Genomic DNA, 26,659 nt, shown 5'->3' with positions numbered 1-26,659 from the left:
GGGGGGGGGGGTACGCTGCAGCAGGGGATACCTTCCTCTAATGGAATTGTTTATAACAAAAACGCATCATCCTTCTCTCTCTCTCTCTCTTTCTTCTTTCTTCTTGAACAACAGCTACAATACTTCATTATTATTTCGCCGATACATGTTCAAATATGTTAGCTAACTATGTATAAACGGTCCTTAGGCCCTATGCAGGCCATAAAATCAAATAATTTTTGTTCACCAGGGGCAGTTCTTTTTAAAAGATACAAAAAAACCCAAAATACTCGAGCGTTCCTTTTCATAAAGCCCTTCACCCACCACAAATTTCCTTATGGTGCACCTTACTAAATTAACTGAGACAAAATATTAAAGGAAGTGGACACTATAAGTATAATTACTCAAACTAATTATCAGCAAAAAACCTTACTTGGTAACGAGTAATGGGGAGAGGTTGATAGTAGAAAACATTCTCAGAAGCGGCTCCCTCTGTAGTGACGTAGTTTTCGAGTAAGAAGTAATTTTCCACGCATTTGATTTCGAGACCTCAAGTTTAGAATTTGAGGTCTCGAAATCAAGCATCTGAAAGCACACATTTTCGTGTGACAAGGTTGCTTTTTTTCTTTCATAGTTATCTCGCAACTCCGACGACCAATCAAGCTCAAATTTTCACAGGTTTGTTATTTTATGCATAATATGTTGAGATACACAGAGTGAGAAGACTGGTCTTTGACAATTACCATTAGTGTCCAATGTCTTTGAAAAAACACACGAAACGTACTTGGAAGGGTCACTTTTTTTACAGTAAAAAACAAAACGAAGGAAAATTATTCATTGGCGATTCTCTGTGCACCTAGGCTTGTGAACACGTCGTTAAATGTCTGTCGCGGTATTCTACTACTGCTGTCACGACTACGGTCCCGTTAATAATGGGGAGTAGAAGTCTGCAACTAGCAGTTCACGCGAGAGCAGTGATCTCGACGAAGCACCGCCACAACTCGACTATCTCACCGCGTGGGACCATTAACGACTTGTCCATAAGTCTACTGTGCCACATGCCATATTTAGGGGAAGTTTGCGAGGTATAAATCTACAACTTAAAAAATATATTAATTTTGTTTTTTTCCCATACATCGATGTGTGTCAGCACTGTACACTCGGTGCTTTCCGAGTCATGTGAAAAAACATCACAGGCATGTTACTCGGGTGGGATTCGAACTCACGACCCTTGCAATTCTAAAGCAGTGTCTTACCAACAAGGGTCGTGAGTTCAAATCCCACCCGAGTAACATGCCTGTGTTTTTTTTCTTCACATGACTCGGGAAAGTACTGAGTATTCAGTGCTAACACACATCGGTGTATGGGTTAAAACCAAAATTTATATTCTTTATCCCGGTGCAAATTTAACATCTCTTTAATAAAAAAAGTATAAACTCATAATAGGGCATGTCATTTTTGCAAGCCCCCCCCCCCCTCTCAATGCATCACCACTGTTTGGCAACAGTTATTACCTTTTCACTTTGTAATTCCTTTCCTAAAACAGTTGGAATCTCACTGACAGCATGAGGGTGAACAAAACTTCTATGTAATTTATTCACGTTAATGCTACCATATAAACATGACATGCATATCACATTAAGCTTGGGCGATATTATCGAATATCGCGATATTAATTTGGAAACGATTTCGATATCGGATTAAATATCGCGATGTATTTGCTAGCTGAGACATCTTGCACCCCATAGGTTTGGAGTAAAACCAGAAGAATAGGTCATTAGAACACCTCTCTTATGCTACGACTGTCTCTTCTACAACTTTCACTTGGAGTTTGAAGACTGATGATGTCAAATTTAATTAATCGCAATTGTATCGAATATTGCGATATAATGTCGGCGATATATCGTGAATAAAATAAATCGATATTGCCCAAGCTTATATCACATTTTATTTTTATTATTTTGTTTACAATATTTAATTATTGTCTTTACGACTGTGGTACAGCTCATTTTGATACTTTGCATTTTTAAACTAAACTCAAACTTGTTTAATTAACACAGAATGGCCAACTGTATTAATATCTACTATTATAATTATAGCAAAATAAAACTCCTTCAGAACCCAACTTTAAAAGGAGGAAAGAAAATTTAGTAAGACATATTTGAAAGGCTTTTTCCAAGAATAATAAAATAACCATGTTTGTAGATACTTGTTTAGTTTAATGTTTTTAATACAGTATTCATTTACACATCTCAATTATTAATGGTTACTACAAACCCTACGTGTTTAAGTTTTAATACAAAGACACAGTTTTCTTAATATTTGGTAATATTTCTTGACACATCCAAAGTAATTTTGATTAATACAAATGCAGACGGGGCACGCACAAAAAATACCTCAGAACAACCAATGTATGGCCGTTTGTAATGTTATGTTAAACAAAAAAGTGTATATGAATTTATATACTGTATGTCAGGCTCAAATTTTAAAGAGCTACTCAGGTGCACGAACATTAATTTAAGGAAAAACTCAAAATGGTTGTGTTTACCCAAAATAGGGCATCAGCCAAAGTTCTTTGCTAAGCGAAAAATTAGTGCAACAATGTAAATTTTATGAAAAACTGCACTGGTAAAATGTATCTGCTAAGCAAGACTTGTCTTTTTGCTTAGCAAGTTTTAGTGTTTAAAAGGGTATACATGTAATTAAATGAAATTCGGGCCATTTCATAACAACTAAATACCACTTACTATAAATGCCCATAATTATAGATTACAGTACCACAATTTCCACGCAGAATGCTACCTTTAAAAACAACACATCCATTATTGCTTCAAGCTCATAGTACAATTCTTCATAAAGGCATGAAGGGTTACCAGTGTATTTTTAATGTAAATTTCATGACTCTGCTTACCGCTGAATTCTGCGCTAACGCTAGCTGCTTAAGCACAAAAGGTAGTCAAGCACAACAAAATTATGCTTTACTAGAACACGACTACCGGCAAACATCAAAATCCTCATGTGCAAAGTCACTGGTATCCTGCTCAGTTTTGCTAAGCAGATAATGTTTAAGCACTTATTGTTAAAGGATTCAGATACTTTTTTAAAATGTCCACAGATTTACATTAAACTTACAGGGTTTGAAGATAATGATAGTGGAAAGCTTCCCTTCAAATATACTAACTAAGGTTGTGTAGTTTTTGAGAAATGAGTAAAACAAGTCACAAAATAGTTTTGGTCTTATGAGACCAAAACTATTTTAGCATGTAAAATCTTCTGAACCAGTTATGATATTATACCAAAACCATAGCATAACTGGTTAATACGTTTTTACATGCTAAAACTGAGACGAAAATTATTACTTTTACTCATTTCTCAAAAACTACAGCACCTCAGTAAGTAAAATTTCAAGGGAAGCTTTCTACTATCATAATCTTCAAACTGTGTAAGTTTAATGTAAATCTGTTGACATTGTGTTTTTTGTTGGGAAAAAGTACATTATACCATTTAAGCAGCTCTATGAGATTGGACCCAGGCGGTAAGAAGTATGTGCTTTACAGGGAACCATAATGACAGAAAGCCACAATAAGTAGAGCCATGAAACTGAAGCGTCTTTTACACCAAAAAACCTTCACAAGTTCAAGGGATGCTATATCATACATTGTACACCGTAATATGAATGAGGTGTTGGTACAACACTTTACATGAAAAACTATATTGACTGAAATGCTGGGCACAATTTTATAGAGCTGCTTAAGGGCCAAAAGTAGCTAAGCACAACACAGTTATGCTTAGCAGAATAACCATTCATAACACTATTACACATGTATCACCTGTAACTGGTATCCTGCTCATTCTCTTTTTAGTAGACATTTTTAAGCACCAATTGCTGCTTAAGCAACTTTTGAAAATTGGGCCCAAGTTCCCTGTAGTGAAGAAAATTTTTGTAGTGTTTTCTAGCTATTTTTCCATCCATTGTTAACATCTAGATTAGGGCATTCACCTCTATGTAAATTTCCCACAAATTCAACAAATTCTACCTCATAGACTGATCTTTTTTTTTTTGGGGAGACTGATGCTATAAATGGTTTTATAACGATGTTCTCCCTTATATCCAAGTTGTTTTAAAACATCTCTACAAATAAACAAGCCATACAAATTGTTATTAAGCATACCAGGTTTCTAGATGGACATTATAACTAGCGACAGATAGGGGGGATATAACATAAATAGTTAATTTTTAGGTTTAACCAAAATTTGTATTTGCTTGAAATAAATCCACTGTCATTGTGAAGAAATGACCACTACAAAATCATTCTTGGAATGTTTACTTTACAAATTTAATTTGTTAATTATAAGAAATAGACATGGGACTTTATTTACATATATGCGGATAAACGGCAAATTGGTTGTCAATATTACAAAAGCTAATTTTTGCGTGCACTTGGATTGTTAATTTATCATACTACACCACTTAAGAGAGCTATAGCAAGCTTTAGCAAGAGCTGAAAACACGCTGGTCACACTAACGACTAGAAACTCAAGACTCGAGAGTCACTGGTTCACTTTAAGATTATAAACTGTGCCATCAATTTATACATAAGGATCAACAATTGTACCTCAAAGGGGCATTTCAGACTAACACATGAAGTGTGTAAGTTCCATATTTTAGCCAAGTGGTCAAATCTTACATTGATTGAATGTTAATCCTAAATGTTACACACATGGATGAGATTTGATGAATGTGAACACTTCCCAATAATTAGCATGCTGGGGTTGGGTTCCCTCCTATGCTAGACCAAAAACTCTCAGATGTTGACATTTCGGGAGGTTTTTTAAACTCTGTGCATCATTAAAAAATACCGGTTTTGACACGGTGTGGACTATTTCTTTTTCCCTTTGGTGACTCCTTTACTTCTTCCGATAAATTATGAAGGCTCGAGGAGATTTCTGAGAAAATCCTGGCATTCGGAAAAATCCTAAGAAATGACATGCCTGTATACAGACAGGTCCATCACTGTGAGTTCCATCACTTAGCCTATCACTTATTCTATTCTAACCCACTGTTGTTAACATGTACAAACACCAAACGGTCAGGAATAATGTTACATAGTTATTTCTCCCAAATGATCTGGGGGTAGAGGTGTAATTATGAAAATGGTAAGGGGAAAGTCTGTCCAAACACATACTTCTTATACATGCGTAAATATAACAGAGACAATACAACACCATACTGACAGCAATACAAGGTATAAAAAGGGAGCTGTTACGTCCATGTGAAGGCATAGACATGAATCCTATATAGACAGCACTGGTATACAGTCATACAATGTTCTTTTGTAGCACAGAGTTCATCTTCTTTATGTTGTGTAAGCTGGTGACCGGAAGGATTGGTGTACATTTGCCATGTTCAATCAATCAGTCAGTCACTGGTGCACTCACTTAGAAGCGCTTCATAATTGTAAACAGTGTCACAAGCCTACAAGTAAAAAGCTAAAAAGTCTATCATTGACTGAGAGTTATGCGTGGAGTGGAAGGGCTTTGATATTTTTTAGAGTAGTCTATGTGCGCATGTAAAAATGTTGAACTAGGCCGAGTTCAACTTGAAGGCTTGAGCAGTGGCTGTGTCTGGATTGCTTAAAAGATCAATTCTTTAATGCAGTCACTGCAGCCAAGAGCCAAAGTAACTAGATTTTAACATGGCTAAAAGCCCGGTCACTGGTCTCAATAACAAGAAAAAAAACGTTAACAATGCACGCCCTCGATTGGTTGAAAGTGCTTATTCTGCATGCAGCAATTCTCAACCAATAGAAAGTGTTGTCTTTGCTTCGAAGTCATTATCATTTTCGTTATCGCTGCTATGTGACTCGGCCTTAAGGGTATCTTATATTATACAGCAATGTGTAATATTGTCTCGTATCTCCAACAATACACACCGGGTCACGGTGCCTTCGTCTACCTGGATGCAATATACCGATTCAAATTAGAGGCAAAAAAAGCCTTCTTTTTACGGTTAGTAAAAACAAAAATTTGCATTATGTATTAACGTAGATATTCTAATGTGTGTGCGATGTGTAGGAACGGTTCACCTACAGAGATTCGCCATTAAGACTAAATTTCTGGACCAAGTAGAGCTCAGAAAATCAGCTCTTCAGATGCCCAAAAATATTTCCAAAACATCCCAAACAATGGGCAAATTAATAGTTCCACAGCATTCTACTTCTTTTTTACAATCTGTTCATTGAGATCCTTGCAAAACAAAACGAAAAAAAAACCTGCAAAAACATAATAACAAATGATGCAATCGGGCGTTAAGGACACTAGACTGCATTCTGTGTGACTATGACATGCTCGTCTATAGCCATACTCTTTTTCTATACACTAGTACTGCATTTACTATCTTACAATTTACAAATCTTGCCTCAATTAGTTTCTTGACTAAGTATTGAATATTCAAAGGCTATATTTCATGAAATATTTCCCAATTTGCACCCATCCTGGAAGCAAGAAACCAGTTTCATAGAGCTGCTTAAGCAGAAATTTTTGCTTTAACAACTTCTGCTAAGCAAACAAAGTTAGTACACCAGTCACAGATTGTACAAAGGCTGGTAACAGTATTCTGCTAAGTGTTTGTGCTTTGTGCTTTGTTTTTAAAGCAATTTTGTGAAACTGCATCTCTCACTAAGTCTCCATTCATTGTATTAACTTTCGAGGGTAATTAAACAATTTATAATTGATGGAGAGCAAATATGGCCTTGCGAATTCTCCAGAACACCAGTGGGCTAACAAAACAAAACCAACTCTGTGATTAGTGTAACAAATGAGTTCACAAGTACATTATTAGGCATACAGGCTAACTGAACTGTATTGTGCTACCACAATCTGTGTCTGTTTCCCTGTGTCCAGATACAAAGATGAATACGAAATCTTATCAGAAAACAAAAAAATGGGACCAGGCTATTATACCACTCCGGCCTTGATATGGGTACATTACTTTGAGTGGGGAAAAAACAAAAACACAAGATCCCTGCACTGTGACAAAACTCCACAGAATAAACAATTCATGAAAATATCAACACGGCCGTGACAAGAATGACCCCTTGCCACAGTCAGCTTAAACATTTTGTTAAATGAATTGTAAATTCCAAGTGTTACACGGTTCAGATTTTAAATATTTATCTATTTAGATATTAAGCCATCACAAAGCTACATTAAATGATCTGTACACAGAAATATAGTACCCAAGGTACACTTGCAGGTTCAATACGCAACCCAGTAGGTGCTACACCAGTAGGAACCACACCTGTAAGTGCTACACCAGTAGGTAGCACACCAGTAGGTGCCACACTAGTACATGTAGATGCTAGATCAGTAGGAACCACACCTGTAGGTGCTACACCAGTAGGTAGCACACCAGTACATGTACAGGTGATACACCAGGACATAGGTGCTACATGTACACAATAGGTGCTACACAAATAGCTGCCACACCAGTACTTGCCTCGTGATACAGGTTGTACACAAATAGGTACTACACTTCCAGATGCAACAAATGTGACACCCAGCTGAAGGTGCTATACCTACAGGCTCTACACCTGTAGGTATAGCACCTTTAAGTGCTTCACCTGTAGTTGCCATCCACCTGTAAGTGCTACTCACCTGTATGTGCCGCTCACCTGAACATGAAGGTGCCATACAGACGCTACAGTAGTAGGTACTACATGACACTTTTTGGTGCCACTCACCTACATGTATGGGGGCTAAACTTGCAGGGGGGCTAAACTTGCAGGGGGGCTAAACTTGCAGGTGCTATGTTGATGATAATTTTACATTTTATTCATGCTCTGTGGACTCAAGGATGCACTAACACCACCCACAGCGGCATCAGCAGCACCAGTTGCTGCTGCTCTACCGGCATCCTTAGCTGCAGACTGAACACCAGGGTTGGTCACTACTCCTCGCGCAAACTCCTCCTGGGCTTTCTGGAAACTGGCCCCTGTGCTCCGGTACAAGCCATGTACCTATAGGAGTGTAAAGGAACCAGACAACATTTAAATGCAACATACAATTGAGTGTCATCAGCGTAGAACATTTTATGAACATTATGATTTTCAATTAGTGACTCTAGTGGAGCAGTGTACCCATACACCGATGTGTGTTAGCACTGTATACTCAGTACTTTCCCCGAGTCCTGTGACAAAAATATCACAGGCATATTACTCGGGTGGGATTCGAACCCATGACCCGTGCAATTCAGAGATAGTTGTTTCTCACAATGTTTTATACTATCAACAGCCCTCTGTTGCTTGATACCAAGTAAGTGTTTCGGCTAACATCGATTATTGGTAATTACCCAAAAGTGTCCAGTGCCTCTAACTTTGTGAGAAAAAAATGTGACAAAATGAAACAGAGAGAATGTTTTTACCCTTGTGAGATAAACAGCCATGCCTATGGCAAGTAGTGTGAATAGCAGTCCCATGATGAGCATCATGACGCCAACTGCAGTAGGAAACGCTCCTGCGGCTTCACCGATGGTGGTAAAGCCATTAATCCAACCACTGCAACAAAACAATAAAAGAATCACATACAATCAGGGATGAGTTTCAAATGAATGTAAAAATCCATGATAAATGGCCTGCTGGGCTGGGCTCCCTCTAGCCTAAACATGTGATGTCACACTTCGAGGCTTGTAAATAACGCCAGAGACGGGCCACCAGACCGGCGTGTACATTCACCTTTGACCTACATTCATTCCACAGCACTCTCAAAATGGCTGAACCAATAGGCTTCTACCTAATGAGTTATTATTGCCATTAATTTTAAGAGTGATTACCGAATGTAAAACTTCCCTTCTGGAAAAAACTGCACATTTAATACTTTTGTTCCCCTCCGAATGATCTGTATTCTTGGGAGTGAGCAGCAAGAAAGAATAGAGCAATCCATTAAGCTCCGCCCCATTGCGTTTTGACCAATCACAACCCTTTGCAAAACCAAAAGTCCAACAAAATATGGTCAGACCTGCATACAATTTGCGCGCGCAGCAGAGTTGTGCAGCATGGCATTGGAGAGGCTCACGTGTTCTTGCTCACACATTGTGCCGTGGGCAGAGGCTAATTGATCTGTCTATTGCAAAGGGGCAAGGGGTTCAACACTTACCATGATCCCCATTGGTCGATTCCTATCGCTTGCACAACGGTACACAGAAATTGTACACCAAAGACAAAGAAGAACATAAAGAAACTGAAGGAACTGTCACTTCTGTAAACACAAAGATAATAAAAATGTATAGTCATTTTAATTTCATGTCATTAGGAAACAGCTGGTTGTTAAACAGCTACCTGAGCGGAATGTTTTCAACAGAAATGGTATTTTTACTTGTTTATAATGCACTTGTTCACCATTTTAACGTAATTTTAATATGTGTACACTTCTGAACTTTTTGTAATTATCGAGTAAAAAATCAGGCCCCTACCTAAAGGTTTTTTGAAAAACTAAAAACACTTCTGCCGTTGAGAGCGGGCGTCAAAGGACAATGCCGCTGACGTCATTTGTGGGAGTTTGCTTTGTTATACATCCACGCTGCAACAAAGCGGCTTTATCTACCTATGACGTTTTGAGAGTGATTACGTAACGGGGCTTTTCGCAAATCTCGCAGAAAAGCTCTGGACGAGGGCATACAAAATGATTGTTTTTTTACACAATTGAAACCTATTTATAATCATATGACTCGATTTCCTTATTCATCAAAAACATTTTAAGTGGAATTCAGCAAAGTTCACGACTTGACATTTTCGTTCAAGCAGGTCTTTAATGATGTTTAATTTTTTCTATTACTTACTTTGCCAGTTAGTTTTTAGCATAGAGGCATCTGTCTCCTGAAAAGGTCAACCATTACCGATGCCAGCAGGGATAGGGCTATGTAATAAGTAACTTTTAGTTCTCTGTTAAAAGGACAGACATATCCCCATACTTTTGTTTGGGCACTGGCCTGGTGACCAGTCTTTTTTCTTTGTCTTTTTCTTCCACTCTGTGCTTTTTAACATGCATTCTGCGCTTTTGATCATTTTGTATGTAAGGAGCGCATTATAAATTTTAAATATTATTTGTGTTATTCACCCGTACAAAGAAAGACGGAAGGTACTGCTAAATTCTGCCTCTGGGCGTTATTGAATAATCCCCAATGCCAGATCCATGTCCTTTTGTTGGACAGATAAGGCATACGAGAATAGACAGGCTGCCACTATTGTTTATCACTGGATTCAGCTAAATGGGTCCAAGTGGTCAGAGATTCCAGCGTACCATGGCAGACCATCGACCACGGCTTATGGCAAAAATTCTGCTAATACTTATATTTTTCTTACGAGACAATATCAATTTAATAGATTTTAAATTTGCATTGGGGATAAAGAATACTTATTTTGGTTTTGACCCATGTTCATTGATGTCTGTTAGCACTGTCTACTCAGTACAGTGATTTTGTTCACAGACATGACAGACCTCAGGTACATGTTGTAAGTACTGAGTATACATTGCTAACATACATCGGTGTATATGGGTGAAAAACAAAATGAAGACAACGCCAAGTATCAAGTCTTTTCTTCAGCAAGTCATGTTTTTTTTTTGCGGCAACAAAATTGTCAAAGGCAAACAATCACTAGCAAAGCTCCAAAAAGTTATAAAAAATAACACTGTGGGCGGGCAAGGAAAATTGTCCTGATTATCAGCCCCAAAATGTGCACAAATGATAACACACATATGATACATGTAGGCCTTGATGAGGCACTCAGCACCGCCTAATGAATAATTAGTCTATTGTTTATGATTAATGACTTCTTATGATTAGTGTCAACAAAAATTGTGTTTGATGATGAGCAACTGAAAAATTCAAATTACGAGTGCTTAACTCGTTATCATGTAATTTCCAGTAATTAGTGTACTTTCTAGAAAATATTTCACATATCTGGACTAAGAATTATGACTTAAAGGCACTGGACACTTTTGGTCATTGTCAAAGATCAGTATTCTTCACTTGGTGTACAATGTATCCCAAAGTAACAAATCTGGACTCAATTGGTCCTCAAGTTGCATGAAAATAATGAAACAAAAAACACCCTTGTTGTCAGAACTTGTGTGCTTCAGATACAAAATATAAGGCTTCAGGCCTCAAGTCTTTCAATGTTTGTTGCGTGAGAAATTACCTTTTTTCTTACCAAACAAACAACTTTGTACAGTAGCTTAATCTAGAATTAAATTTACGATTTTGGCTAGCTGGGTACACATGTAGTTCTTCCTGTTCTTTTTCGTTTGTACATGTATGTTTTTTTAAATCTGAATTTTGATTTTCAGTGATTTCTTTTGACCCACCCACCCAAGATTTTGAAGAAAAAGAAAAAGAAAAAAAAAAAACCCAGCATTTTTTAATATTGACATTTCTGAATGGCCACTCAGTAAAAATAAGTTTACCCTAAGAATGACTATGATATATGTAAGTATTGTTTGAAGATTTGCATGGTGTGGATTAGGACTATTGTGGATAAATAGCAAGAAACTATAAACAAATAGTAAACTTGCGGGTACAACCATTTGTAAATCTCTTTTGTTAGCTCTGAAAAGAGCCGGTGTGGTCGGGACGTTTTCAAACAGTATACTCTGCTCGTCTTCATAAGCATTCTCCGGAAGACGAGCAGAGTATACTGTTTGCCACACCCGATCTTTTCAGAGCCAACACTCCCACTAAAGAGTGGTTGAACCTGCAAGTTTACTATTTATTTATAGTTTCTTCCTATGATGTGGAACACGTTACCTGAATGCCTTATAAACAGGCCGATACCAGCATACAAATGAGCACGGTGTCCAAATGATTACAAAAAGAATGGATAAGCCGAAGACTACTCCTCCAGTGCTTTCAGTTCCAGACAGCAATAACATAAATGACACTATGACGTTGCAGAACAGCAGAGTCACATAAGCTGATGATCCAAGATGCATGGAAATAAGGGAGGGGAAGGAAAAACAGGAGGCAAATGATGTTATGAATATGAGATGCAGTTTGAGTTTTTTAATTTTTTTTGTTTTGCAGAAATGCTGAGACATGATCTCTTGGTGGCGCTGAAACACAAACACAATGTCGATGTTTAGTGAGTGGAGGGTGTTTTTTACGCACACGCATGTCAGACTTTTGGTGGCGCAATGAGTTGTGATTGGCCAATACGCAATGGGGCAGAGCTTAATGGATCGGTCTATTGATTATGTGCGCATTACAAGTCTTATTATTATATTATTATTTATTATTATATTATATTATTATTATATTATTATTATATTATTATTGTTATTATATTATTATTATATATTATTATTGTGCACTACACTGTATGACACACTGGGACAACGACTCCAAGAACAGCACAACCAAGATTACTGAGATGACGACGTCAGGTGAAGTGGTCAACATACTGCAAATGAAAATGAGTGTCCATGATGATTGGCCATCTGATGAAAAAGCGAACGCTGACAAAAATGGATGATTTTTTTTTCTCTGTCGGCCAATCGCCTCCAGCCTCCTCACCTGAAGGACTTATACACTGACCGGTACCAGCATACAAACGAGCAAGGCGTCAGGATGGCTAGGAAGAGTAAGGAGAAGCCAAAGCAAAGTCCAGCTGAAGCACTGATGCCAAGCGTCAAGTAGATCAGGCTAATAACCACGTTCAGTAGGAGTAAGACTATATAGACTGGAAGCAATCATTATAAACAAACATTGAGAGGTCGGCCAAGTCTGAATTAGTGGCTGTGACTCTGGCTTGAGATTCATGTTTACAATAGTCAAGGGCCGATCTCACAAAGAGCTAAGATTGATCGTAACTGTAATTTAATCAATCGTAGTTGCTAAGAACAGTGTGATGTCACAATACAAATCACTATGATATTACTGACAATTTTGTCTTGCGATGGATTTTATTGCTTTGGGCTCCAGGCCTGATTGCTTTGTTTTTTTGAAAGGGCAAGGGCACCAAGGCAGTTTCTCCTAGGTAAATGGCACCTGTTTGAGGCTATTGTTAATTTCTACTGGAGCATTTTAAGGGCACTAGGGCAATGAGCAGGGGGCATGTTAAATGTGCAGTATCAGGCCAGTGACACTCGGGCTAAAATAAGAGGGAAAACCCACGGTCTATTCTTTGTTGTTGCCTCTAAATTGTGGAACAAACTGGCGTGTAATATCAGCAACCTTCAAGCGCGAACTCAACCCTCACCTATTTCCTGGCTAATGATGATATTATTATTTCGCTGCATTTCCTTTATTTCGTCGTATTTAATTCTAGTAATTTTTTTCAACCCATACACCGATGTGTGTTGGCACTGTATACTCAGCACTTTCTCGAGTCCTGTGAAATAACTGTGTCCGTTCATGATGGCTGCGGCCTAAGAAGCGGTTTGTATCTGCTGTCACCTTGCCATCCATTGATGGAATGACATTCTTGTGAAAATACTGTGTACTTTTTTTCTGTTTTCTGAGCAAGTAGACACTGTATTCAGCTGAAAGTTCCACATGTGACTTTAAAAATATCTTTCTTTATAACAGTGTTTGCCTTTAAATATTTATTACATTGACTTAAACCAAAACACGACCCTCCTATTAATCTCTGGAAAAATAGAAACAGGGACATTGTTATCGTTGGAATGCCAAATGAAAAGTACATACTTATCCAAATGTAGTAGCCAATTTTGACGATACGTTGGAACTCCAGGGGAATGTCAACTGCGAAATCTTGATAGAAACATGGCTGCATTGGGCAGAAGCTTGGTAAGGGTGGCCAGTTGTTAACACGAGCTGAAAAACAAAAAATACAAGTTGATATTATGTCAGATCTGTGTGGTACACACAAAGTGTAGTTCCTAGAGACAATGGACTTGAGTTTGCAAAACAAACGTCTCAGAGATTAAGCTTGCAGCTCAGGACTTCTTCTGGATTCGAAAACTTTATAAGAACAGTCAGTTTAAGCACAAAAAGGTAGCAAAGTATAACAAGAACTAACTCCCCGGTGGCCAGTTAATTTCGATCCTATAAGCTAAAGTAGTAGTCTCAGCCAATTTTCTCTACCTTCCGCCTGTGTAGTAGTTAAAAAACAGGAAAGTTTTTTTCAGAACTTAGAAGTCTCCTGAACAATCCAATAAATCTAATCCGCGGTAGTAGAGTAAAGAAATACAGTTCTCTAAGAACAAACTCTACCTGGCAAGTAGATACACACATGGTGTTATCGCAAACCGAATATAAAGCAAGACAGTTCCCTAAGAACAAACTCTACCTGGCAAGTAGATACCCACATGGTGTTATCGCAAACCAAATATGTATATATTGATACCTCACCATGCAATGCTTCAAATCCTATTAGTATTACAGGTACATAACACAATTGTGCTGATTAGTATAAAGTTACCAGCTAAACTACCATGTCACAAGTACAAGTTGTGACTGGTATCTTTCTCATTTCTGCTCTATGAAATTGGGCTCTAGGCTTGATGTGAAGCCCCCATTGTGCATGTTGGCAATAGAAAAAAAAACGGCCAATTAAAAAAAAAGAGGAAGTGGCTGATCACACTTAACTTTTGTGCAGTATTTTACAGCTTTCTATGGCACTGTTTTGAAAAGGAAAAAAAGGAAATCAGCTGATCAGCTTAAAAGTTGCATGCCAGATGATGTCATTCAAGGAACTGTCAAGAGTAACTTACTACTGTACTGTGCACTTCGCATCTGCTGTTCGCGTCTCTGCAGTTCAGCTGCTTTCCTCTCAAGTTCTTCCTGTCTCCTTAGAAGGTCCTCTTGCCCTGGGGTTGGTGCCTGTTAGAATATAAAACGACCAAAAGATTGTTAGAGTGCTTAGAATCAAATCTACTATGGATGTTATCAGTTGGTTTGGTTATCAGTCAAATTTTATTTTCTGTTTATCATACAGGGTCTAGTGATAAACTGGGCTTAAATAACTGGATAAAAATCAATTTGATTATAGGGTGAACCGAAACGGATCGTACATTAGAACATAAACTCATATTGGTTGAGTGGAGAGAAATGAGGCAATATGGATCCTACATTTAAACTCATATTGATTGATTTGGAAGGATAGAGGCAGTAGGGATCCAATATAAACCCACATTGGTCGATTTGGGAGGATTGAGCAGTACATGGCATCATAAATAAGCAAACAAAAATTGTTGATGTGAAAGGATTGAGGAAGTAGGGATCCTCAGGCATGTGAGTAACTATCCATGAAAAAAGAGGAAAAGAGAAAACTGGACAAGAACAAAAGAGGAAAAGATACTATTCCCATACTTTAGTACACAGAAAGTGATGAAACAAAGAGGAAAGTCAAAACCTAAATAGAAGAAAACAGCTGAAAAGAGGCAGTCTCACATGCCTGGATCCTAGATTCAAGCTCATTTGTGTTGATTTGGAAGGTTTGAGGCCAATTCAGGGAGTGTTTTAAGAAATAACCCTGACACTTAGTAAGATTAGCTTACTGGTTGGGCGGCCGAAGGGGAATATGGTGGTGGTGATGGCTCCATAACGGCTGGCTTAGTGGGTGGGACTACAGTGGGTGTTGTCTTCTTGGCTGTGGTTGTCTGAAATTGGAGTAATAATACATAAATAATAATAACACAGCCAGGCCTGATACTTCACGGAGGCAAGTATCCCTGCTCCCCTGGTCAATACCTTGTTGCCCTTGAAATCTCTCTTTTCACTGACTTTGAAACTCAACTGCAAGACAGTGAAAGTGCAAAGCCACAAGTTGTACAAATTACAATTTATTTAAATACACAATCGGCACACCAAATATAAGCAAAGAAATGGTTCAACAGCCGTTCTCTAAAAATAAACTAAATTAAACGAGAGATCAATACCACAGAGCCGGGTTAAAGACAGAAACAGGTACATACATGTAATGATGAAATCAAGTTTTCATTGACAAGTACCCAAAGTACAAAACCAAACACTTTGTACGCTCTAAGATTCTCCATACAGTAGGCTCTTTGAAAATGTTCACACCATAAGATGATGTTTACAAATGTACAAGTCTTACATGTACATGTATGTTTTTTTAAGTTAAGCCTGTCTTTTTATTTTTTTATTTTAATTATTTTTGCAATTTAATCTTGATAAAAAAGTAGTTAGGGTTTGAACAAAGCCTTTTTTCCTTCTGGTTTAGTACTTGAAATTTGATCAAAAGGTCTCAGAAGCCCACGTTACATTTCAATGTAACTGATTAGTATTGAAATGTCACCCCTCCCCCCCCCCCCCACGAGCTTGAAACACACTGTTTTCCCTTTTTTGAATCAGCTCTATGACATTTTAAGGTTAAAGGTGCACCTGTGAATTGCGTTCCTCAAAAGGGTTGAACTCCTCCAGTCCTCTGGAGGAGTTGCTGGTAGCTTGCTGTACCGAGGGGTCCTATTAAACACAAAAAAACAAAAGAAGCAAAATCAAAACAAAAAAAGCACAATGCCACAGCTTAGAACAAAAGAATAAATCAAAACACCCATTAAAATTAGACATTTATTTGGACTTGAACTACACTCTTGAAGGGGGTTAGGAATTTCCCCTTGGTATAGAGCACGATCTCTATGGCCACAACCCTACAATGTTAAAGGTGGTGATATTGATGGTTGATTATATTTAAACTATTAAATGAGAGAGGTGGTCAGTGGAAATACTACAAGCCCAGTTCTAACTTTAATCCTGCAAATTCTTCCTGCGACATGTGCGAAGCAAATTTTCTTGCGCTACAATAATAGGAAAAACTGTCCTTACCAATTCAAAACACAACGGCAGTCACAAAAAGTATGAATAGAGCTTTAGGTTGGCAGCCTTATTTTGACACTAAAAACGTATGTATACGATTATTGTTTAACTATATATAATTTTGACGAAAAAATGCACCAAGTGGAGATATACCGATCGGCCTGCTTGAGTTGCCAGCGGTGCTCCGATGGGAGTCGTGCTGGCGCCTCCTACCGGTCGATCAGCACCGCAGCTACAGTATTAACAAAATATTGGACATGGTTGTGATGGTTAACATCCATGACATCATGCATGAGAATTGACCACAAACTGCATTGAATCATTTGATTCTAAAATATTTGCCTCATCTCATTTGTAAATCAATTGTCTATACTGTAACATTGTATTGTACAGTGTACATGTATGAAGGCATGAAACAATATTAAGAGGGCTAGGCATATTTGCCTCAATTCATTAAATTGCTTTTAATTGCCTATTCCACTAAAAAAAATCCAGTGACACATAATTACTGTACAAATATATCTCCTTGATCCACCCACTACCTTCTTGCTCGTAATAAGATAAAAATACATCCACCAGGCCTACAGGTATGTACATGAAGGCCTAATGTACATTGCTGAACATTAGCATGCCCACGAGCATTGTGCGATTCATTTTATTGATCAGCCTCTCCACATCAGAAACATCATTCTTTGCATTAAATGGTTTGATATTAAAACAGAATTCTTGGATGAGTCCAGCATATTACCTTACTAAACATGTACCTTCACCTTGTACTCATCAGTGCAAATCAGTATCCAATGGTTAGCTAGTCCTAGTATAAATCCATCCCGCTAAATTGACACGGGGTAAAGTAGGTGTGTGCGTGTGCGTAGTGGCTATGACCATAGAGCAAAGAGTAACAGCACAGTCTACCACATTATGCAGAACAGCTAGTGGCAGATTGTATCCTACTGCGCATAAGGGTTCAGTCTGGCATACAAAATTAGCACTGTCTCTGTTTAAAACGTGCTAAATATGCGTGTAATAAAAATCAATATCTCAACCGAGGTTGTCAACATGGTCGATGCGTTGTAAATATAGGAACAAATAATACAATGTAAATGCCAGCACAAATAATCAAATTATCATAATTTAATGCATAATTCATGGCCTGCATGTGCAAAACCCAGATGTCAGAAAGATTTGCATACTCTATCCATATGTCATGTACAGTATAACATGTACATTGTAGGTCTACTTAGTGGTACATGTTATGTGTATGCAGATTTGTGTGACTGTGTATATTTTTTCCTCACTAATAATACATATAATAAACTATGTACTTGCACATGTTGTGAACTTACATTTTCATGTACATGTACAGTACACGTATGTACCAGGAACACGTCATTGTACGTGTACATTGATACTTTCAATGCATTTAATAAAACGCTGTCTTAAAATTGTAATTAATGTAGCTTTATCTGTATTGTATCATGAATTGAACAGCGTGTAGACCGGCCTAATGTAGTCTAGATTTGTTTTAATGTAAATATTTTAATACTCTTAAGTTTGCCATTTACATAATTGGCTTTATTGAGTTCCTTTCTCAAACTGTGTACCAAACGTTACCAGCCTTGAGCAACACACAAACAAAGATTTTAATTGACAAGCAGTGTAGAATTTATTAACTTTTTTTTTATTGATCATTTTCTTATCGATACAATCAGCTTGCGTATAATCCTTTAAATTAACCTAAATTAGCCTTGTGCATGCATTGACTGCCTGGATTAAGTTTAAAGGCAACTAATTTTGTGTATGTTTTGGGAATCATTTGACTGTCTTTAATCCTCAGTTTATGTTCTATTTATTCAATCAAACCATAGGCCTACTGAAATAATTTCATTTTAAAAGTGATATCGGCGAAAAGCGTCGCAAGTTCATACAGGAAGAAAAACCTGTGATTGAAATAGGCTATCTCAGAAACATTTCATCCAAGACAGAATATGCTTTTAATTGCCTCTCTCTAAAACCATTCATTTGGCATTTGAAGAGAATTGTTCTTCAAAACGTTCCATTTACAAGAGCTGCAGTGCTTCTTACCATGAAAGGGTTCCATACTTTTGAGAGGTAGGCCTATCCCTTTCTCCCCTTAAAGTTACAGTAGTGGAAAAAGTGGGTCTCCTCATATGATAATGAAAGTTATAAACAATAACAAATCATCTGCCTTTACCAAACTGAGTAGATCATCTTCAATTTCATGTCCAATGGATGCCCCATTTTGGGAGTCAGTTGCCCTGTGCGTTGCGCTTTTTAAGTGATGCATGCATTTTTACACATTAATTAACACTCTATTTCAACTTTCGGCGTGCAAAATTAGTCAAGCCCATTTTAATCAGTTTTTGTACAACAATGATCAGGTGTTGTTTGCATAAAACACTCTGGTACTGATTTGAGCAAAGTCGGATTGTTAACCGTCACCATTTTGTCTTATGCTGCTGGTAGTCGTACATTGTAGGAATCGTAAGCAATGTCGCTCCAACACGTATGCATTTTACAACTCAAAAGAATCTTAAAGACACTGGACACTATTCATAATTGTCCAAGACAAGTCTTCTCACTTGTTGTATCTCAACATATGCATAAAATAACAAACCTGTGAAAATTTTAGCTCAATTGGTCATCGAAGTTGCACTAGATACATGTAATAACAAAAGAAAAAACACCCTTGTCACATGAAGTTGTGTGCTTTCAGATGGTTGATTTTGAGAACTCAAATTCTAAACTTTAGGTCTCGAAATCAAATTCGTGGAAAATTACTTCTTTCTCGAAAACTAAGCCACTTAAGAGGGAGCCGTTTCTCACAATGTATTTTACTATCAATCTCTCCCCATTACTTATTACCGAGTAAGATTTTATGCTAATCATTATTTTGAGTAATTACCAGTAGTGTACATTTCCTATAAATACTGTGCATTATTATGACACTCTATGCTGATTTGAGCAATTTCTGATTGTAAACTGTCACCATTGTGTTTAAATCTGCTGGTACAGAGCTACATTTGTAGAACCAACAAAGCCACTCCACTTGTAGGCTTGTTTTACTCTACAAGAAATCTGAATTTCCGACTGCTCTGATTTTATACGCACGACTTTGTGGAGGAGTTAATGAATGACAATGTATATGTACAATGTACATCATGACTGCTCATCCTGCTCACAGATAGCAAGGTTGGAAAATGAGAAAAGAATCACTCATTGCTGGTGAAAAACACATTCAGGCCTGCCGGTGTCATACTTAGTAAATAGTTTTAAAAGAAAGTCAAATTTGCTAGAATTTTGTTTGAATTGTTATTATTGTGTGTAAAGCATTAGCCTAATAGTAGTTGGCATAACAATTGTTACTACCTTAATACAGAGTGTGTACACAGTACATTACATACGACTCGAGATGATTACCATAAATACAAGTTATTGGGTAATAAACCTGTGATCTGATCTGAATTAAGGTCCGACCATTAATCAACCGTGTCCATGCCTAGCAATGGTTTTGGCTGGGAATGAAAAACGCTATCAACATCTGGTAAAATATTAAATTTACGGCAATGCAAACAGAGACCGGAGTATTCGCTTGCATGCACTGCTGCCATATTGTGTACATTGTACTTGAGCTGTATGAAAGAAACAAGAAGCTGTACATAACAATTTTTAAAGGTAATTTTGTTTACGTAATAGACCCTAAAGTACACAAAATTGTACGTGTTTGCCTAAAACCATTTAAAAACAAAAGCAGGTTATTAACATTTCATTTTACATACACAATAACAAGTCAAATTGCCCTGGCTTTAAAACAGCTCAAGCATGTCGTTGTCTCACTCGCTCTACACGTGTGCGTATAGACCAGTATAATTCTCAAAAATAAAATCACAATTTGAAAATATTCAGTACAACTGTGTTGGCTCAGAAGACAAGAAGTGCCTGGTGGATTCAAAGAATATGAAAAAAGGGATCTCTGCAAAGTTTGGCACCATGCATCTTCCCTCGGGTGCGAAGCTACTTGGGCTGCCAGAAAAGATGATGGCGATCCCTGGCAATATCATCAGACATAAGGTGAGTTATCAACTTGTACAAATTATGTCAAAATATGTATGTTAATAGCAACCACCAAACACATTAACATTTATGGATGCATGGTTGGTGGGGGTGCTGTGCATGCATTGTACTGCACCTTCGATTTAATTTGAATGAGATTTTGTTTCTACATTAGTGGAGTCGTGAAAGCATAAAAGCACAATTATGTTAGACAATGACTTGGCCTGCAAGTTTTTTTTTCAATAACCGACAGAAAAGTCATGGCGACTACTTACATGTATATATACATTGTACCCTTTCTTTAGCCAATTAGGGAAATCAACTAAATATGTGGGAGAGGGAGAAGGAGCTTTCATTTAAATTATTACTTACAAAAATGTAGGCAATTCAAGAGAGCGTTTCTGTGCCCCTCCCCCACCCATCCTACAGGAGACGTGTACATGTACTATATTGGGTGCGTACTACCGGTATTACATGTAGCTTCCCCGGGTCGACTCGATCTACCCCCGGTACGTTCGAATAGCTTTGACGTCATTCCAGGGGCTCATCCCGGTCAGCCCCAAATGCCCTGCTTGTGGAACGGGTCACCGAGGTGCATGACGTCACCGCAAGAGGGCGCGTGATCTTCGTTCCATTAGCTCTTGTCAAGGGCTCACCCAAATGACCACCGTAGGGTCGACACAGAAAAGTTACCCATCGTAGAGACCTACAGTATTTTACACATGTACATGGATACACTGTACATTACGGTGTTTACTCACATGTTTCAGATATTTTGTCTACAGTCTACCCATTGCTGAGTACATGTAGGCCTTATTGATCAAAACAATCAATAAGTCCAGAAGACCTGTAGTCACAAAGTGAGTAAGCAATACACTTGTCATGCCATAGTCACCTGGGCCTAATTTCATAGAGCTGCTTAAGCATAAAAAGCAGCTAAGCACAATAAACTTAAGCTTACCAGAATAGGGTTACCAGCCAAACTACCATGACGCGTGTACAATTTGTCACTGGTATCCTGCTCATTTCTGCTAAGCAGGAAATTGTTAAGCAATATTTTCTGCTTAAGCAGCCCTATGAAATTGGGCCCAGAGGTTGTGAGGCTCGCTTATTAGGAATCTCTGTCCAGCAGACCACCATGGAATTACTGTTTGAGTTAATAAGAGACTAATTAATGTAATTGATTGGAATTACATGATGTTGTATTCACACATTACTTAGTAAACCTGATTGTCAAGCTTCATGTGATAGGATTGTTTACACAACACTGGATGAGTCAACCTGGTCACGCTGGTGGCAGGTCTTAATTCACAAGAAATACAAGTCCACAATATTAGTCACTGGCACTAGGGCATGCCTGCTACTCCATGCAGGCAAAAGAGGCATTCATCAATGCCTACTGGTGCCACTGGTGGTCATGGTCTTTGTGCTCGTACAACTACCAGCATGGGATTACATTTTCCCCATAAAAGTCCCTTAGTTTAAAGACAGTGGACACTATTGGTAATTGTCAAAGACCAGTCTTCTCACTTGGTGTATCTCAAAATATGCATAAAGTGACAAACCTGTGAAAATTTGAGCTCAATCGGTCATCAAAGTTGGGAGATAATAATGAAAGAAAAAGCACTCTTGTCTTGAAAACGGAGTTGTGCGCTTTCCGATGCTTGATTTTGAGACCTCAAATTCTAAACTTACGGTCTCGAAATCAAATTCGTGGAAAATTACTTCTTTCTCGAAAACTACGTCACTTCAGAGGAAGCCGTTTCTCAAAATGTTTTATACTATCAACCTCTCTCCATTACTAGTTACCAAGTGAGGTTTTATGCTAATAATTATTTTGAGAAATTACCAATAGTGTCCAACTGCTTTTAAGCATGGAGAAATTGTATGGTTTGAGATAAACCTACAATGTACTGGTACTATGGTCTATAATTAAGCTTAGAACTCTAACTTGTCTAACCTTGTCTTGTGGATACACTGTATGGACTTGAAGTTGTACATCCACACCAGTACACTACATGTATCCATGGCACATGTATGTAGTGTACATTGTACACAACATGCACAGGTTAATGTTCTGATGCATCCCAAGCAAACCACCTGCCAGTGGGAACATGGTTATCAGAGCATCACATTTAAAAAGTAGTGCATTGTAATGTGTACAATGTCAATTGTTATTGAAGGTGTGTCAACAAGGTGGAACAATCATGTGAAATTTAGTGTGATACAAAACTTCACAGACTCTACTAACACAGTAACACTGGTATAATACTGCTCTTTTTTTTTTTGGGGGGGGGGGGGGCGGTATTTAGAGCTCAGAGAGAGAGCAGAGGGGGAAAACAAAGAGGGAAAAAAGGTTGCTTATCAGCCCAAATGTGCGTGTTATCGGCACTTAAATCGCGCAAATCGATCCAATAGACTATGGTGAGAACCCTATGCGTACTTTTGCAAATAAAACTAAAAGCTACCTGTACATTTATGATTTTTCCCTAAATGTTTCCTTCAGCAACACTTTTCTGACATCAACAGGGACCCCATAAAATAAGGATGCCACGCTGCGCTGGTCTTAATATTGTGACTATCCTGATTATTGGTGCATTGGTGTACTAATTAATGATCACCCTTCTGCTGTTTGCTGGCATTACGTCATGCAATACCTGCTGAAGGTCAATTCTCAATCATGTCAATATGATGGTTCCCATGGAGATGAGAATGCCACATTGGCTTTCACAGTCAGCATGACACTTTATTACAATATTGTTTGCCACTTTAAATCTCATTAATGGGCTGTACACAACATGCAGTTTTGATGACTGATGTGAGAGGGGCATATTACAGTGTACTATCACTTCCAGAGGGATACATTGTACATGGTTCGTCCTGCAGTTTTAACTGGTGCATGCTCTCTCACTTTTGTTGCGCTGTAGCTTTAAGTTGCTTTAGAGGTGAATTATAGCAGCTCTTTAAGGTCTTATTGTTCGTAAAGGATACAATTGTATGATGTCATTGGTGTTATGTATTCCAGTCTGTTTTGGGTATGAATGATCCCCGGAAGTGATACAAATATGTAAATTAAGAGTGCCTTCCTCGGCCAAAAATACGGTGCACTCAACCATATTGTACAATGTATCACATAGTTAAGATCGGGTGTGATCAGTTGGTACACCTATACACATTTGCTCAGTTCCAAACACCATCAACACTGCAAGTCCAATGGCCTTATGTTTTTAAAATACTGTGACATGAGCCTGTAAAGTATCTAAATAAGTCTAGGCAGTAGGCCCTATAGATGTACACCTTTCCTGGAATTTTTCATTTTTTTTTAGCAATGAGCTGGCAAGGCCACAGTGTAGGACACACTCGCCATCAATCTATATTGGGGAAAATATGAGGGACACCTGCATGTATAGGCCATGACAAAGGCATACATTGGATCATGGGACCGTTAAAACTCAGTAAACGAAAGTGTACAAAATGTTTGAGTTAGATCCTGTGAACTTACTCATTTAAACATTTTTGTTGTTGACAAATTTGCATTCGTCAACATTTTGCAAAGTGAGTACAGATCCACAGGTCTACACTGAACAACATGTACAAGCTTACATGCATCAACTTGGAAGGATAAATCATAATAATAAATAAATGATCATCTTTATTTATCTATCTATCTTCCAAAATGAGTACATCCCTCCAGGATAGCCATACGGAGCTGATTCAATTTGTTTTCTGCGTCACAAACTTTGTCAAGTATCCGATCATTATTTTAGCACAGATTACAATGTTATTGTTAACAAACAATGAATGTTATCAGTCACACCAAATTAATGAAATGTGTTTATTTTTTTAAACACTTGACCCAATAAAAACAATCATTTTTGACATCAATATCATTATGACATGTGAAATCTAAGAGCGAGACTCAGATCATATTGAGTTTTGCCCGGAAGAATGAGGTTGAAGGTTGGTATTTTACGAAAGCTGCTTGCACTGTTTACCACATAACCATTACATTTGGATGTGATTGTGAGGGACAGACGCATCCAGCAATTGTTGTAATTCAAATTGTATGCCAATAAATTAATAATAATTAATTCAAAATAAAAATGAGAATGTAATTAATTCGTCTTATCTTATTATTGAATCTTTCTTTTAATATCTTAACATATTCACATCATGAAATTGAATAACAATACATCTGCCAACAAAATAAATTAATAAATTGCACAGATTACAAATAAATACAGAAAATGACCATGATGACACAGTGAGATATTGAACAATTGTGATTGCACTTATGTTTTTTATTTGGCCAGCCAATATTATGAATATAATATAATTTAATCTTTTTAATAAAAATTTAAGCCATCCCGTACACACAAATGCGGTGATATGATGTGTCTTCTTTAGACATTTTATACAGATACAGAATACCTTCAACCAAACATGCATAGGGACATGAGGGATAGGCACAGCATTGCAAAACGATTGACCGAACGCGACGCCCACAACTGAACCAGACGGTTGTTGAACGACGTGGCTGCCACCACCAGCGACCAACTCACCGGCAAAGGGCCCCCCGTACACAAAGGCAAATCAACGGCATTCACATTTCAATTTATTAACCAAACTCACCTGGAAAGGATTGGCGGCCTCGGGATCAGCAAAAGGATTGCTATCGTAATCTGTCATACTATGTGTTCACCAGTTACGTTGGAAAATTCTGGTTGAGTACACACCAGTAGGTTATTTAAGAAAAGAAAGTGAGAATTATGAAAATCTTTAATTCATTCCGTTACCGCGGATTCTCAATAGGTAGACTAGACCTTCCATGAAAAAGTCACGAGAAGATGGCGGTATAGCGTGTAATGAGCATGCGCGTGGTTTACGTCATTTTAATTTTAGCTACATCGCTAGCTAGTTAAACAGTAGCACGTGAAACCTCGTTCACACACAGACGACAAATGGGACAAAATAGAATAAAATGACCACTTCAAAAAAAACTTATTGGAGTTTTATCTATTCCCGTGATATCATGTTTTCCAATAACGACCGGAGGAGAACCTGAGAGCCCGCTGGCTGCTGCGTGGCGTGGGAAGAGTATACCGCCCTCTTGATGACAATGAGCGCATTTTATTTCTAAACTTTTTCTTCCCCCCCCCCCGCCCCCTAGTCGATCCTATGTATGTGTTAGGCGGTGTGGCTGGAGATTCGGAGTGTACCCCCCCCCCCTTATGGTAAAATGTGTACAAACTTCTTCTCATGAAAGCCCCTCTTTCGAATCATCCTCCTCCACTCAGCCCATGTTGAGTGACCGATAACGGGATCGGCGGCGGACAAAGCTTCCCGCCGGCTATACTACTAGCGGCACTGTTTAAAAAAAAAAGATTAGATCAAAACAATAGAACAATCAACATTATTTTGATTTTTATTTATGTCATTATCTTATTTTAGTCATTATTCAGGTCTTTCTACTTTTTGGATATGTTGTTTTAGAGGGTTTCAGGAGACACTTGCAAAACAAAACCACTTCTGTTGCAATTTCAACTAGGTCAATACATTTATTTCAATTCAGTGTTGCCACAAAGTTGCATTTAAATGATAATGAATAAATAATGGCAAACCACAGAAGATGTAGTAAAGACACTAACAATTTACACGGAAGTTGAGTAAATAATCACAAACAGGACAACATCTAGACATAGGGTTTTGTTCCCGTACCTACGGACAGACAAAAAACGAACAAACAAACACACCAACAGACTATCACAACACCGACTTACATAACAAACATGTACATGTATGGGTACAAAGACA

At 37.9% G+C, this 26,659-nt stretch overlaps 1 protein-coding gene across 5 annotated transcripts; it reads right to left on the bottom strand.

Moving 5' to 3' along the window:
* Window positions 1-6,209: 6,209 nt before the first annotated feature.
* Window positions 6,210-25,713, bottom strand: LOC117295754 (secretory carrier-associated membrane protein 1-like). Of its 5 annotated transcripts, XM_033778490.1 has the most exons (10): window positions 17,520-17,533; window positions 16,925-17,003; window positions 16,340-16,420; window positions 15,493-15,594; window positions 14,707-14,815; window positions 13,679-13,807; window positions 11,780-11,945; window positions 9,133-9,234; window positions 8,402-8,534; window positions 6,210-7,997 (listed from the first exon to the last, which is right to left on the bottom strand). In XM_033778490.1, exons 4-10 carry the CDS (start codon window positions 15,535-15,537, stop codon window positions 7,803-7,805), a joined length of 879 nt encoding a protein of 292 aa, XP_033634381.1. In that variant the 5' UTR covers window positions 15,538-15,594; window positions 16,340-16,420; window positions 16,925-17,003; window positions 17,520-17,533; the 3' UTR covers window positions 6,210-7,802. The 5 variants fall into 5 exon arrangements, with proteins under 5 accessions (XP_033634381.1, XP_033634377.1, XP_033634378.1 ...); XM_033778486.1 differs by lacking the exons at window positions 16,925-17,003; window positions 17,520-17,533 and adding an exon at window positions 25,478-25,712; XM_033778487.1 differs by lacking the exon at window positions 16,925-17,003 and having other exon boundaries at window positions 17,520-17,664.
* Window positions 25,714-26,659: the final 946 nt, after the last annotated feature.

The sequence above is a fragment of the Asterias rubens genome, chromosome 10 (genome assembly GCF_902459465.1).
Source record: "Asterias rubens chromosome 10, eAstRub1.3, whole genome shotgun sequence".
In the NCBI taxonomy this organism is placed as follows: domain Eukaryota; kingdom Metazoa; phylum Echinodermata; class Asteroidea; order Forcipulatida; family Asteriidae; genus Asterias; species Asterias rubens.
Note: the sequence above shows the minus strand (reverse complement) of the source record. Positions and strands in the feature narration are given on the sequence as shown.

Bases quoted from the DNA above. Each gene is read 5' to 3' on its own strand.
- LOC117295754 (XM_033778486.1), bottom strand. From the start codon at position 25,534: ATGACAGATTACGATAGCAATCCTTTTGCTGATCCCGAGGCCGCCAAT. The intron at 9,235-11,779 runs GTAACGTGTTCC...TTGTGTTTACAG, and splicing joins CCTGTTTATAAGGCATTCAG to AAGTGACAGTTCCTTCAGTT. The intron at 7,998-8,401 runs GTAAAAACATTC...ACACTCCTATAG, and splicing joins TGGCTGTTTATCTCACAAGG to GTACATGGCTTGTACCGGAG.